Raw genomic sequence first — 15542 nt, 5'->3', positions numbered from 1 at the left:
TTTTTTTTAGATATTTAGTTCACATGTAACTATTAGTTCTATATGTGAGCTTGGAATATAATTATTGCTAAATGTTGCTCAAACAACAGTTATTTGAATTATTAATCTGTCCTAAAAAATTACCTTTATCTGCGCACAGCAGCAAAACAGCGGTTAAAACTGAGATGTAGCTATTTACAATTATATCCATGGGTATTTGGACACTGATAAACTTTTTTTGGCTTCTGTACATCTCATGAAACTTTTGAAAGTGAAACAACACATTTTCAAACGCTCAGTTCGTAGACACAGGTCAACTTCTAATTTTGCACCCATATCTTTTTCTATTGCTTTGTGTTGATGCAGAGAGGCTAAAATACTGAAATGTACCGCTCTTACTGTGAATGCTGTTGAAACAACACTTCAGTGTTTAGATTTGTGGATTTATTTTTTTTTTAAATCTAAAATCTAAAGTTAATGTCCAGATTAAATAACAAGTGCCAGAATACAGAGTGAACAGCAGCAAAGATGACACAAATCGGTATGAGGAAAAAACACTTTACTGTGTGTAAGATCCTCCGCTGTCAGTACCACAATCTTGGCAAGCATGGCAGGTGTGCAGAATTCAAGCATTGTTATGAAGGCAGATCTCATACTGGTGTATGCAAATAGTTACAAGTCTGCAGTCGGTTAAAAAAAAAAAAAAAAAAAAAAATGTAAACAAAACTGTGTACCATGGCTGCAACATCAAAATATACATTTATTAAAACATACATTCACTCTGTGGAATAAAATCCCATTTGGTCATACAAGTATAGATAAATATAACATTCAAGAGAAGCTAGCAAATAAAAAGACGAGACATTTTATCAGCTCTGGAAAAGGAATAACCACATCTTTAGCTTTACGTCTGCAATATCGGATAATAATAATGTCAGCTGAAATGTTCTTCTTCTTCTTTCCGTTTTTTTACTGACACACACATTTTTGACACACATTTTTGTGTGTACGTTCACCATAAATTGAATTTAACACTGTGTTCACTGACTGCACAGTGAGGAAGAAGCTGTTTGTCAAACAATAATGTGTGTTGTTACTAAGATAATACTGCGCAGTCACTAGCTTATAGATGACACCAAATTACTACAGAAGGTCTTGGAAAGACGGAGTATTTAAGATCTGGTTGCTGCAAAATGACTAGCTGGAGCTGAGCTTGAAGTAGACTGAAGTAGTATGCAAGAGTTTTTTGCTTAAAATAGTTTTTAAATAGTTGTAGGACGTACTTAGAGACTTATTTGTTGCATTTTACCACATTTTGCAATGCCAGTATGAGCGAGAATCTTTAAGTATTAAATGTTAGAGACACATCTGTGAATTGCTTGTACAGTATGTATAGTGGAGGATTTTATATTGAAGCCAAACTATTTGTATTTTACTGATCAGCTGTAAAGTCTTCAATCTGTGGTAACACTAGTGCATTGGTGAATTTTATTCCAACCAGGCAACGAAGGATTCCTTACTACGGCTAAAGGAGTGGGGAAACAGGGAGAATGAGTATGTAAATTATGATGGGACGGTACGAGGGGGATGTTACGGCATGCAGCTCTGAGAATTTGTATAATAGTGCCACTGTATGCAGTTGAATCTAAATGTTGGATTATTGTGAGTGAAATGCAAATATTCTTTATCTTTGTAACCGCATCTAAAATTTAGCCTGAGATGAGGTTTGGAGGCACACATCATCCACAATGTGTTTGTGTAATTACTCTCCCTGCCAGAAGGGGGAGACAGAATTTTCAATACAGTACCTTTAGATTCCTTTAAATGCTATAGCCTGATTCTCAAGAGCAAACTATGCAGTTTCCACTTAAATTCCTACACAACGCGCTTTGGATGACTCACTGGTCACCTGCACCATTTCTTAGGCATTTCTTAGTCTCAATAATAGATTTAGAGTTTCCAGTAAAAAGAAGTCTGGTTTAAGTGAAGCTACAGATGCACGGTGATTGCAGATATAAACAGTAATTTGGTTTCAGATTTCCACCATCGGCTGACTGATACTCCAACATGTGTTAGGTGTGTTGGGGTGCCTCCGTTTCATCCTCAGGGATGTCCGTGCTCTCCGGCGGTGTCTGTTGTTCCGTTCGCTGAGTTGCCAACACTGTTGCTGGCGTGCAGCCGTAGTCGTTTTTTCTCCCTCTTCCTTCCAAGTCCTCCTTTTTTATTCTGTCTTCTTTCTGACGGATAGAAAAAGATAAAAAGGAACGAGAAAACAATAAAGAGTACAAATATTTTTGTTTCGGATGGCCGACTGTTTTGGTCATCACACATCTGTATTTTATTAAAGTTGCGTACTGTATAATATGTATTATCTTCTCTAAACAACCCCACTTGCACATTTGGATACTACAGTTGTGCAGTTTAATTAGTAAATGTAAATAATCTGGATCTCATTAACCTATTTGTTAGTGTTTCACTCTAACACCCGCTGATTTGTGGGTGAAGACGGAAAGAATGATCATCAGTAGCCTCTAACAAGTCAATTAAGGTCTTAGGCGATAATGAAGATTTGACAAGTAGAAGGACTAAACTTTCGCACATGTCACAACTGCTTTTTGATTATTTTTTTATTATTCTGAAGTTACAGTGGCACTCTTAAGTGAAGAACGGCTTGTTTGACAGCCTGTTCACTGCAGTGGTTGTATTTACGTCTCCACACTTCAGGAACTGCGCTCATAAAACCTGCTATGTTGAGGCGTGTTTGGACTCATTAACTTGCTGCAGTAAGAATCCCCGTCCACAAAGATTCAAACCAGACGGTTTTTCTCTGTGGAGAATGGAGTGCAGCTTCTCCTCCGTCAGGGTGGACTTGATTTGCTGCAGGAGTCCAACTCCAGAGGAGGAATAACACATCCAGACTTCCCAGCCAGCGCCGTCTCATGGGAGTAAGTGAAATAATCACGAGATGAAATATGAGTGATTTGTCTCCTTGGAGTAACTCTTGTGCCAGAACCTCATATAAAGGATTTTAATTTCACTGAATTTTACCAAACAAGAATCTTTTCCTCCAACTAACAAGTGGTTTTATTTTCACAACTCCAAGCGCATGTGAAATGAAAAAGATTTAAAAAAAAAAAAATAGCTACACAAAAAGAAAGAAGCCACAGGGAACCCACAATGAAGTGTAAAAAATTGGACTGTCATTTGATAAAAATGTTTAATTGTGACTGATGAAAATTAATCTGCTCAAAACGGAGCTGAAAGAGATATTTTCAAGCTTTTATTACTTGATTTTATTACTTGATTTAGAGAACTCTCATCTAACTGTGTGCTTGATCTGACGCTAACGTGATTCACATCGACAGTAAAAGCATTTAACTTTGTTTATGTCCAGAGAACCATCTGGCATTTCTTTGATGCTGGACTTGATGTTCTTATGACCCAGGTCTTTAACCATTTCTGTTTGTTTCTGCTCACTTGCTTCTCCTGCTTGTTTTGGGGGATTTTTTGCAATTCATTAATAATCAGCAGCGCACATGAGATAAGACCACACTTCAGAGTCTGTCTTCCACAACGCTTTCTCATTTCCCAAACTATGGTTTGGGCTGAGGTCATAATAACAGAACAGAACAGGCACATGTTAAATGTGATGAATCTGTGTTAACGCATTACGAACACAGTCATTTTGACAGCCCTAGTAGAAATGAAACAAAACTGTGATGGTCTCTTGAACAAAAGCCTGTGCATGACGTGACCATGTTCACGAATCAATTGATCACATTTTGTGATTTTTCAAGGGAATGTGTTTCACTGAGGGTTTGATACTCTCGTCTGTTTCTCCCCTCACATACACACACGCCACTCTTAAACACAAGACTCCGATCAGTCTTGTGATCTTTTTACAACCTCTTCTAACGGTGTGATCACTTTGGCCGACTCAGTGGTGCTTTTGATGAAACTGACCCAATTTCCGCAAAGCATGTTGCAGTGCTACTTAGTCCACAGCGTTCATCCAGAAACATGAAGCTGAACCCTTCTCAGAAGGTGAACAACAGCTGCAGGTTGATTTACTTGAACCTTTGATGAGTCAATCAAATCCACCTGAGAGTCATTTAAACGCTGTTTGAAAGGGACGGTGGTCATGCAAGGAAATCTGACCCTCACTACACACCTGCTTGTAGTTGTTTGACCTAGAGAAAGAGCAGGAGCTTGTTTTATCTGCTGCAGTTTCTTAAATATTTCTTCTTTTTTTTTTTTTTTACGTTTTTATATATTTTCAGATTTATGTGAATTCCCATGTAGAAGAAGTAAGAAGTAAAACAGGACATGATTCTATATCAAATGAGAACTCACTCTTCACAATAAAATGACAAAGTTGTCTAAAGTGGTCGAGCAGGACTGCATGTGCCTTGAGGAAGAGTGCTCGTTATAGCTTCAACCACCAATTTGGTCACATTTGATAAAAAAGGAAAAAGGAAAAAAAAAATCTAAATTTTTTTTTCATGCTGTGTAAAGGTAGTTTAGGTGTGTGGAACACGGTCAAGGATAATTACTGTGAAGTAAGAGGTGTTCTGATGCATTATTCTGCTGGATGCGTCCAGATCTGACATGTGTCAGTGAAATATTCTCAGTGACATATCGCTGCTTGGATAAGGAGAATTTTTGGCCACAAGTGCACAGAGACAGAAAAAGCTTTTAGTGTTCTTCAACAGAGAATGGATGTTATCTGCAGCTAATTCAGATACATCAGTGTCCAGATAAATCTTTAGTGGGTCTGAACCCAGTGAGTAAATGTTTTGATATTTCACAATACATCATGACATATCAGGTTAAAACCTGACCGTATCTCTCATATAGCTGTCTTGTGCTATTAAAGTCTGGTTTACCCAAGATAGAAAATGTGGTTTTGATATTAAGAGAAGGAGAAGAGTAATTTTGGCTTATGTTTAAAAAGTGGGATCATTTTCTGTAATATGCAGCGCTGATTTTGATTTAGAAGTTGGTGGGACATCAGAGAGGTAAAAGCAAATGCATTTAAAATGGCAGGAAAGTAGGAAAGAAGAAAAGAAACAAGCTAAAAAATGAACTCTTCCCATTATAGTCCAGGTATCATCTTTTTGTCCCACCTGCCAAGGGTAATTATTTATATAGATTTGCCCATTTCCAACCAGTTAAGCTATCTAATCCAAATAGTAAAAAAAAAAAAATCAGACAACAAATCTCATGATGGGATTTATGTTCCAAAATACCACTCCCCTACACCATAGGTCTTCAACAGGGGGAATACGACCTCTAGAGGGTCCGTGGAGGTACTGCAGGGGGGTCGCAAAATCTTTGGTTGATTAGACATTTTCCATATATTTTTATAAATTTTTCCCTACAATCCCCCCCCACAAATTAAAATTTCTTTGAAAAAATGGATAAATGGAGGCAGAAGGCGATATCTTTCAGTCACCACTTTTTCAGTCAGCTGTCTCAACAGTCACCGTTTCACACAGAGCACCAAACTAGCCAAGACCTGTCAAGGAAGTTTGCGGTTCTATCACTGATCCCTACTCATGGTCCTTGAGCAAGACACTGAACCCAATATTGCTCCCTATATAAGTACAGACCATTTACTATCCTATTCTACCATTTATACTATATGACCTCCATTTGGAGACAGTGCTATCGAGTCGATGACCAGTGGGAGTGATAGTAGTATGACATATGACGGAAACAGACTTACACAAAATTAGGGTGACCAGATTTGAGTATGAGAAAAAGAGGACCTTTCAGCAGGGACACACTTTTAGCTCTCAAAAAAGAGGACTCGTCTGGGAAAAGGAGGACGTATGGTTACCCTACCCAAAATTTATCACAAAGAAACTCTCCACGTCTTTAATTTTTGTTTTACATGCTGTCCTTGGTGAGGGAACATCGCCTAAAACCAGATCAATTGGTTTCCATAATTGGCAGTGTTTTTAAATAGGTTGCACGAAGAGCAAGCTCTGTTCATACACTACCACTATTTTCGTGATTGTTTCTTGCTTTCTTGCAGTTGACACATCTGGGTTGGAAAATACGCAAGAGGGTTACCTAGGCAACCAGGGCTTAGAATTTGCACCAGCAACTAAAATGCCAGACAGGGCTTCAGTGAGGGAAGTGAACGCAACCAGTATTCAGTACGTTAAGTGCACAGGCATTCATGTAGGCAACCGATGCTATTGACTAGTGCAGCACTAGTGGCAAAATCTGGACCAACCAGAAGCCAAGTATGGAAAAGAAAATGACGTTTCGCCATTCATCTGAGCACCTTCTTCAGTTCTTCTTGACATGGATGACTGAGAACCTTCACAGATATGTTGCTGAAGACGTTTCAGTCGTACAGGACATCCACTTCTGAACCAAGTGACCACAAGAACTACTGCTACCACTTAATTACCACAAGAGGCGGCAGGTGTTAACTTTATCAGCATTGGGTCCATCTCCTCTAATGGTAGTGTGGTGGCGTTTTCTACTTTCAAACTAGTGCAAAAGTCTCAAACTTGCTTTCTGATTTCAAACCAGTAGTTTACTTGGCATCAATGCTCCTAAATGCAGTGCTGGCGGTCTGTCACAGTTTGCCTCACACACTTTGCTTTGAGCGATTGAGTTTGGTTTGATCTCTCATGTCAGAGACCAAAGTAATGAGGAGGATGTTCAGTTCTGTGTGTTTACAGCAGACCTTCTCTTTTCCTTTCCTCACTTATAGGATGTCAGTACTGCCATGATATAATGGCCCACTGTCATCTGCCCTTCATTAGTAAGGAGACCCCATCTCCAGAGATTGGGTTTTCAAATCCCTTCCTGTCTCCTCTCCCGATGTTCTTCCTAAAATAAATCAGTTCCTCCTCGTCTTTTGTTTTCGCGGACCCCTTCTCTCCTCTCCCTCTTTTGTGTCTGTAATGTGGCCTTCATTAGTGATGATGTCAGAGTGGCTTTTAGTTTGAACAGTGTGCTGATGATTGGGCATTAAGAAAGGCATTTACATTTAAATACCGCACAAGTTAGTCATGTGTGCATAAGCATGTTCTGTAGATATTGCCTGTAGAGCTAATGCACAGATGTATGCATGGTCACTCTTGCTGTGACCGGATAGTTCTCTGAACTTGTAAGACAGATCTTTGTGAGACGAATAAATCTGGGACCAAGCATATGCCTCCCTGATGGTCGCGTGGTACAGATAAAAAATATGCATCTTCTTCCAATTCATACCAAATCCCTACCTCATTTGCTGAAATATATCCACGCACCTGCATAAGGTTTCCACCTTGCTTTACTAAGTGCTGTCAGCAATCAAACTGCCTCTCAGTTGCAGGATCAGTCCAGAGCGTCTGCTGCCACTTTCATGCACCCAAGCACTTGTGTTTTCACTTGACTCTGTTAACTTATTGGAGGAACAACTTCTTGGCTAAAGTTCTTCAAACAACGACTCATCAGCCCTCTCTGGACTGCAGGGTCCCAAAGAACTGTACTCTGAGGTAGAGATCCTGCTGCATATACTCTGAATTCAAAGGGAAAGTCTGTTTTGGTCTAGCTTTGGTCTGCTGCACCCAGTTTTGTTGGTGGACTACTGTATGCCCCGGCCTTCAACCTTGCACCTTCTGCAGAGGTTGGACAGCATTTCAGAATGTTCCCAGGTGGACACTGTGAGATAAATTAAAGGATAACCTTATATCTTTAAGGGAAGCTATTTGTTTTCTATGTGACTTGACTTACTGATCATTCTGGACCAGTGTGGCGAACGACTGATCAGTAACACAGAATGGAGGACACCAACAGCATGGAAAACCCTTCTCTGAACAGGAGGAGGGGGATTTAGATATAATATGCCATCAATTTATATTTTACATCAATTGACACTGGCCTCACTGGCTGATAATGGCTTGCTGGAGTGCCATTACAAACGGTAGTCATGTGGGTGTCAGGTAGGCAACACCGAAAGATGTTCCTACTATTTGGATGAGTGGTGAATGAAACCCTGCAAGTCAGGTTGCCCTACTCTCTGCTTTTTTACTATTCTTTTTTGATATGAAACTTCCCAGATATCATCTAATTTCATCCAATCTTGTGTCAAGTTTTACTACTGGCACCACGAGATGAGAACACTGCCTGTCTCTTCTCCCTGGCTTTCAGTACCGGGACTGCCTTCAAGCTTTACTGCGTGTTATAAGACTTGCCGAGGGGCTACATCTTTTCACCACATCATTTCTTTCGTTGCCAGGCTTTTGTCGACGTTGCCAGTTTGACAGACAAACCTCCTGTCTTGCCTGCAACTGTTGACTCAAAACATGTTTCTACCTCTTAGGTTTCAGCGGGCAGACTGTTCCTGTGAATAACGAAACTGAGTGACTATTATGCATTCCAGTTGTGTATTTACATGTTGAAAAAAATGTTGTGAAGATTCTCTATACCAAAAGATAACTTTATTATTATTCAGTGTGAGGCAGTTAATGTTCGCTACTTACCAATTATGGCAACAGAAACATGATCCGTACATGCAGCTATAATGCTGCATCAATAATGGCTAGTTTGCAAAAGGGGTTGTACCGACTAGTCGACTTTACTACTGTGCCATGCTTTAAGCAGGAAGTCGATGTGACAATAACAACATGAATGCCTTCGAGAAGACAGATGCAGAGCGCTAGCAGGAATCAACAATTTGATATTGACTTTTATTGTCTAACGCTATTCAACCTTTAGCTGCTTAAACATTGAAAAGTCTTTTTTTTTTTTTACAACGCGCTGTGAAGTACTATTATATAAGCTATACATATTTGCAGCACACAATATTGATGAGCTCATGTGTTAAATTTCTGTTCTTCTTCTTCTTTTCTGTTTCAGTTCTGTTGAGTTCTATTTGATCACATTGTTGCTGTGGTTGTACAGCAGTATTTTAAGCAAGAGCCGCATATTAGTGTGCAAAGTGTCAGACTGATGGTGCTTTTGGTCTGTTATTATTATTACACCTGTTCAATTGCTTGTTAACACAAATAACTAATCAGCCAATCACATGGCTGCAATTCAGTACATTTAGACATGTAGAGGTGATCAAGACAACTTGCTAAATTTCAAACCGAGCATCAAAATGGAGAAGAAAGGGGATTTAAGTGACTTTGAACGTGGTATGGTTGTTGGTGCTAGATGGGCTGGCCTGAGTATTTCAGAAACTGCTGATCCGCTGGGATTTTCACACACAACCATCTCTAGGGTTTACAGAGAATGGTCCAAAAAAGAGAAAATATATAGGGGGCGGCAGCTGTGTGGACGAAAATGCCTTGTTGATGTGAGACGTCAGAGGAGAATGGGCAGACTGGTTGGAAATGATAGAAATGCAACAGAAACTCAAATAACCATTTGTTACAACCAAGGAATGCAGAATACCATCTCTGAATGCACAACAACCTTGAAGAAGATGGGCTACAGCAGCAGAAGACCACATCTGGTGCCACTACTGTCAGCTAAGAACAGGAAACTGAGACTACAGTTGGCATGGGCTCACCAAAATTGGACAATAGAAGATTGTAAAAACATTGCCTGGTCTGACGAGTCTCGATTTCAGCTGTGACATTGGGATGGCAGGGTCAGAATTTGGCGTAAACAACATGAAAGCATGGATCCATTCTGCCTTGTCTCAACGGTTCAGGCTGGTGGTGGTGGTGTAATGGTGTGGGGGATATTTCTTTGTCACACTTTGGGCCCCTTAGTACAAACAGAGCATGGTTTAAATGCCACAGCCTACCTGAGTATTGTTGCTGACCATGTCCATACCTTTATGACCACAGTGTACCCATCTTCTGATGGCTACTTCCAGTAGGACAATGCACCATGACACGAAGCTCATATCATGTCAGACTGGTTTCTTGAACATGACAATGAGTTCACTGTACTCCAACGGCCTCCACAGTCACCAGATTTCAATCCAATAGAGCACCTTTGGGATGTGGTGGAACACATAGATGTCATAGATGTGCAGCTGACAATGCCATGAATAGTTTTCACTAGCTTTTACTAGCAAGGTGTACCTAATAAAGTGGCTGGTGAATATATATTTTATTGTTGCAAAGCATTACTCTCTGCTGTGTTTTTAAGTGTGACATCATTAAGTAGTCGACACCGACTCGACATTCACCACATAATAGCCAACTTTAATAACTATGCAATAGGTTCGCTACAGTAGGTGTTTTTCCTCCTCAGTTTTTCTCACTCACAAAAACATACTCAAAACCAAAAATGCAGACAGTGAACCAGATGCGCTGTAGCTGGCATGTCAAAAGGAGTGAACCCTCCCTCAACCATCTTAACTGAATCAAGCACAGTCCTGGAAAACTGCCCTGCTCATCACATAACAACATAACCACAGGCAGACTACACATGCACCCACACACACACACACACACACACACACACACACACACACACACACACACACACACACACACACACACATACACACACATAAACGTACCCTCATCCGTTGTGCATGTACACACAAAGAAGTACAAATTTTGTCCTGGTGACTGTTCTATTGAATTCTATTCAGCTCAAAAACCATGACACTAAATGGACGACCACATCAGAAAACTCCTTAGTGGATACACTCAGATTTTTGGAAGGTTTGTCCGCATTGTCCACTTTTCTGTTTAAACAATGAAAACAGACAAGTCTTACATGTGTTGCCAGCATAGCGCTGACCTGTACACAACAAGCCAAAACATTTGAATATCCCCACTTAAAGAATAGTACATTTACATTTATGAGCACGCTTGGTTGTTTCTTTGTAATAAAAGATATTTCATGAGAATAGTGAATGTCAGAGAAGATGTCTTTATACAAGAATGACTGTACGTGAAGCACTGGTGGAGAAGTTTCGTATCGTGAGACAGTTGATGAAGATTGCTACTCCATTTTCCTCTGTTTTCCAGGTGCTATCTCGCACCATGATGCTACAGGTGATGAAGTCGACCTGTTGCCACCATAAAAAGAGGAGGCATAAAAACAAAGAGTTGAAATATATTATGTTTACACTACGAGTGACAAAAGTTGCAAAGTGGTCAAGCGTAGTCGGCTACTGCGAGTTACGGTTGAGCTGTTGCTCAAGGGCCCATGGATGTTACGTCGCTGTCTGTTCAGAAATGGTAATGGTAAATGGTAAAATCACAGTGTCATTGGAGAACTGAATAAAAGTGACTCCACTGTTGTTTTGTAGCATGTCACGCAGAAACAAGCATCAGCATCAGTTTGTTGCATCATATCTGGCTTCCGCTGAAATTGACTTTGGACAGCGTCCTTTTCTAGTTTTCTTTTAGCCTTGTGTTTTAGTTTGATTTGTGTGAATGAGGCCTTGGCTGGATAAGTGTTCCACTGTTATTAGGTTATTTTTGTTTAACACGTACCACTAAAGAACACTGGGCCTCTGTTTGCTTTCCCTTCATTTTTTATTCCTGGCTACATTGTATTATTAACCCCTTCCTCCATTTGCCCAACTCTGGGGACATAACTAAAACAATAGTGAACTCTAGTTATATGCATGTTTGTTGAAGATGATTGTGGACTGGATATCAAGATTTATTTCCATCAAGTGATGCATTACTTTTTCACCAAGATCTTGTATCAATGATGGGAGAGTCTGACCACTGCACCAAACCTTCTCCACCACATCCCAAAGATTCTCAATGGGGTTCAGGGTTGGTCTCTCTGGTGACCAATCCATGTGTGAAAATGATGCCTCATGCTCCCTGAACCACTTTCACAATTTAAGGCCCATGAATTCTGGCCTTGTCATCAATGGCGATATCAGGGAAGAAAAAAATCATTGATGGAATAACCAGGTCATTCAGTATAGTCAGGCAGTCAGCTGACCTCATTCTTTGGACATAATGTTGCTGAATCTAGACCTGAGCAACTGTAGCAACCCCAGATCATAGGACTGCCCCCACAGGCTTGTACAGTAGACACTAGGCATGATGGGTTCATCACTTCATCTGTCTCTCTTCGTACCCTGATGCCCCATCACTTTGGAAAATCTGGACTCATCGGGCCACATGACCTCCTTCCATTGCTCCAGAGTCCAGTCTTTATCTTCTTTTTCCCCAGCAAATTGAAGCCTTTTTCCCCCCCAGTTAGCCTCATTGGTGGTTTTCTTAAGGCTTCACAGCTGTTTAGTCCCAGTCCATCGAGTTCCCTTCACACTGTTGGAAATCCTCTTACTTTCACTATTAAACATAGCCCTGAGTTATACTGTTGTTTTTCTGATTTGATTTCACCAAATGTTTCAGTAACTCGTGGTAACTAAATCAATATGAATGCTGTTTGTATAGTCATGCCATTACTGTCATCTAAAGTGTCCACTTTGGCATCTTTTTATCCTCAACACCAGTTTTCTGTGAAAAGACACTGGGTATGAGATTTTTTGAGACTCCATTCACAATTTGGTCAAAACCTAAAGGTTTCTTTTTTAATCACAAGATAATAATACACCAAATCAACAAAAGGTAAATCATTGTTAGAAGTTTAGTTCTGGAAAGCAGTGACAAACAATATACTGCCATTTTGGTGTAAAGACTTGTTTTGCTTTGCTTTTATTTTTCCCTCCTCCGTTGTGCTCTTCATACCCAGATACAGTGGTATGTGAGAAAATGTGAACTGACCATTTAAATCAAAAATAATATCCCAGTGAGATGTGTCTACAACTCTGAAGGGGCTAAAAGTTTACTAAGCAAAGATGAAAAGTAAGAGGATTTTCCAAAAATGCTGGTGTTATCCTCTTGAGCCTGTACTGACTCCTTGCTCAACACAGTGTTACACTCAGAACCATATGTTGCGGTGGAAGAAAAAAAAGAAGCACTGTACATCGCCATAGCGGAGGATAAATCAGTGTGAAGTTAGAAGCAGCATGGAGCCATGTGGGCTCACACATATCCTGGGAACAGCAAAACCAACTCTTAGGTCTTACACAGACACATGTTCTCATGAACAGTGGCAAATGCACTGTAGAGTGGAGCAATGGCAGCAAGAACAATTACAAAAACTATCTTCGAATGGATCACTTGAGCCGTGAAACTTGTCGACGTTCCATCGCCCAACTTGGCCTTGATGTTAATTTCAATTACACACCTGTTAAGTTTAAATGTTAACTCGCATGACTGTGACGCAGACAGAACAGGCAGCCATACAGTATGAAGATGTTATCCTAGCCACATGTACAGCTTTCTTGCTTTCCCTGTGACCAAAGGATTCCAGCTGGAACTATTGGAAGTGGAATGCTTCCCAACAGAACAGTTGATTTTTTCCTATTGTTTGTGATGTCGGTATTTTGGTTTAGGGAGATCATTATCAGGCCGATCCAAGCATTTCTAAAATGATATGATCTGTATCAGGCTTCAGCCGATCCTGATCTTTTGTATTAATTTATTTTGGTCTGCCATAAACTAAAACCACATCCCTGTAGCGTCAAAATGTCTTCTTCCTCTTCGCTAGCTAGCTTAAAAAAAACGTAGAAGAAGAACCAACGTCATGCAACTAGTTGTGTCTGATGTGTGTAAGAACTTCACTCTGGAAAATGAAGTCAGTCAGACAGGAATTTTTAAATTATGCAATGTGGATGTTTTGTGAGGTGGTAGTAGGTGACCAGTATTCAGTACTACCAACAAAACAACAGAATACGCTGAGTACACTCATGCCACGGCTGCACCCTCGGATCCGCCATGGATATTAAAAATCTGTCTTAGATCTGGGGGTAAAAAAAAACTTAATCAGGGCTCAGGACATCCCTAAATTGGTTCACGGGTTGAACAGGACATAAGACGCATGTATTTCTGTCTGTTTTTAATTGTATAAGCTGCACAAGTTTGAGTTAAAACAGAAATCATTTTCCACCCTTGTAGAAACTCTTCTCTGGGCCTAACCTCCAATGAATCCTCTCAGATGGGAATACGTCATGATGGTACTGTTGCACCTGTGTGTTATGTGAATAGCTTAATATTGAATGCAAAATGATAATAATGTATATCATAAGCACCAGGCCTAGTTAAATATAGAACACATATAGTAAGTAGGGGATCCCTATTTAATCTCTCCATAGGTTTGAGGCTCCTTGGCCTGAAAAGCGCTGAAGACCCCTGGTTTAGAATAGGCATACAGCAAGTTGATGTGGTGATAATAATTTATTTTCCCTGTCCTATAGTAAATTGTTGCAGCTGCCACACAACGTGTTGACCACAGGAAGCATAGTGAGGTTTAGCATCTTACTCAGAAACCTCTTACTCAGAGATCAAACTACCAACTCGGCAGTAAACAGCAACAACCCCACTCTCTATCCTTTGAGCCACAGCTGCCACAAATATACACCCAAGATATGTTCACACACTGACGGGACATCCAATAGTCCTGTAATGGGACATAATGGCTGCATAGCACGCGTCTGTTTATCAGCCCAGACAAAAATATAACAAAGACTTGAGTAAAAGTACATCAGGTGCAGCAAGAGCACGTCGTCTCTGTTATTAGAGCAAGCAATACACCTGTTCTCATTTAAAAAGCAGGAAAAAACATTTCTTAATGAGGGCTCTTTATGAGGGAGGCAGATATCGTTGGCTAGTTGTGAAATACTCATAAAAGCAGAAGATTGGGGCATCTTTGATTCATTCGCTGAATGGAAGGACCACCTCTGGAGCACACTGAATATCCACATTCTCGATGATCTGATAAAAATGTTAGAAAAGTACGTTGGACTGAATGACTGAAGCCTAACCGAATCAGTCACACTGACACAAAACCTCAGAGAAATGTCTGGAAGCCAACAAACTATCCTCATCTCTAGCCACAACTTTGACGGCAATTCTCTGAAAGAACCAACCAGGGGAAAAAAAGATTAAAAAAAATCAAATTATGCTTTCTTCACTCAGCTCTGCCTCTGAAATACATTAAAGACATGAAGAAGAAGCACAAGTGAAAAAGACACAGTGTGCAGCAAGCTCATTTTCTAATCAGTACCTGTTGTCCAGGGTTTAGTTGCCCCGAGGCAATGTCTGCACTGTGATCGCTATGCATTAATGTAATACATGTGATACTTGGGAAAATGTACTTGAGCTCGCTGTCTTTGTTGGGTTACACTCTAAGCTCTACCCAGATCCATGTGTTGGAAGAGAGGGACAGTGAGTACAGTACAGACCACATATTAAAGTAGCAGTTTCTCTGTAGACTCAATAACTCCATTTCTGTTGCAGGGGAGGTGGGGGAGGAGGGATATTCATCTGACTGCTGGGTGGGTATAAGTTTGTTCTTTGCAAAGGAATCCAGTCGCATATAATAAAGCAAAAACTTTCCTTTGTCTGCGAAGAGAGTCAGAAACAGTGAAATGCCATGAAAGCCCAATGCGAGTTTCTTTAAATAACTACGATAAAGGTGCCTTCTGTCTTGCAGTAGTCTCACAACCTTTTTCAGGGAGTGCACAGATGTATTGACGGAGCACTATTGAAAAAAAAAAAAAAAAAAAAAAACTTGAGAAAACACTTCATTGTGTCTCAATTTGACACACTGTT

At 40.2% G+C, this 15542-nt stretch overlaps 1 protein-coding gene across 2 annotated transcripts in view; it reads right to left on the bottom strand.

Moving 5' to 3' along the window:
• Nucleotides 1-523: 523 nt before the first annotated feature.
• Nucleotides 524-15542, bottom strand: part of rspo4 (R-spondin 4) — a 34359-nt gene continuing 19340 nt past the window's right edge. The window contains exon 5 of one of the 2 annotated variants that reach the window (XM_047583434.1): nucleotides 524-2212. In XM_047583434.1, the coding sequence (XP_047439390.1) occupies nucleotides 2052-2212 (161 nt within the window). In that variant the 3' untranslated portion in view covers nucleotides 524-2051. Of the gene's footprint in view, nucleotides 2217-15542 lie in introns of both variants that reach the window. The other variant, XM_047583435.1, reaches the window with a different exon arrangement.

This window comes from Mugil cephalus, chromosome 4, assembly GCF_022458985.1.
Source record: "Mugil cephalus isolate CIBA_MC_2020 chromosome 4, CIBA_Mcephalus_1.1, whole genome shotgun sequence".
Lineage (NCBI taxonomy): Eukaryota > Metazoa > Chordata > Actinopteri > Mugiliformes > Mugilidae > Mugil > Mugil cephalus.
The sequence above is the reverse complement of the archived record's forward strand: the minus strand, read 5'-3'. Positions and strand labels throughout refer to the sequence as shown.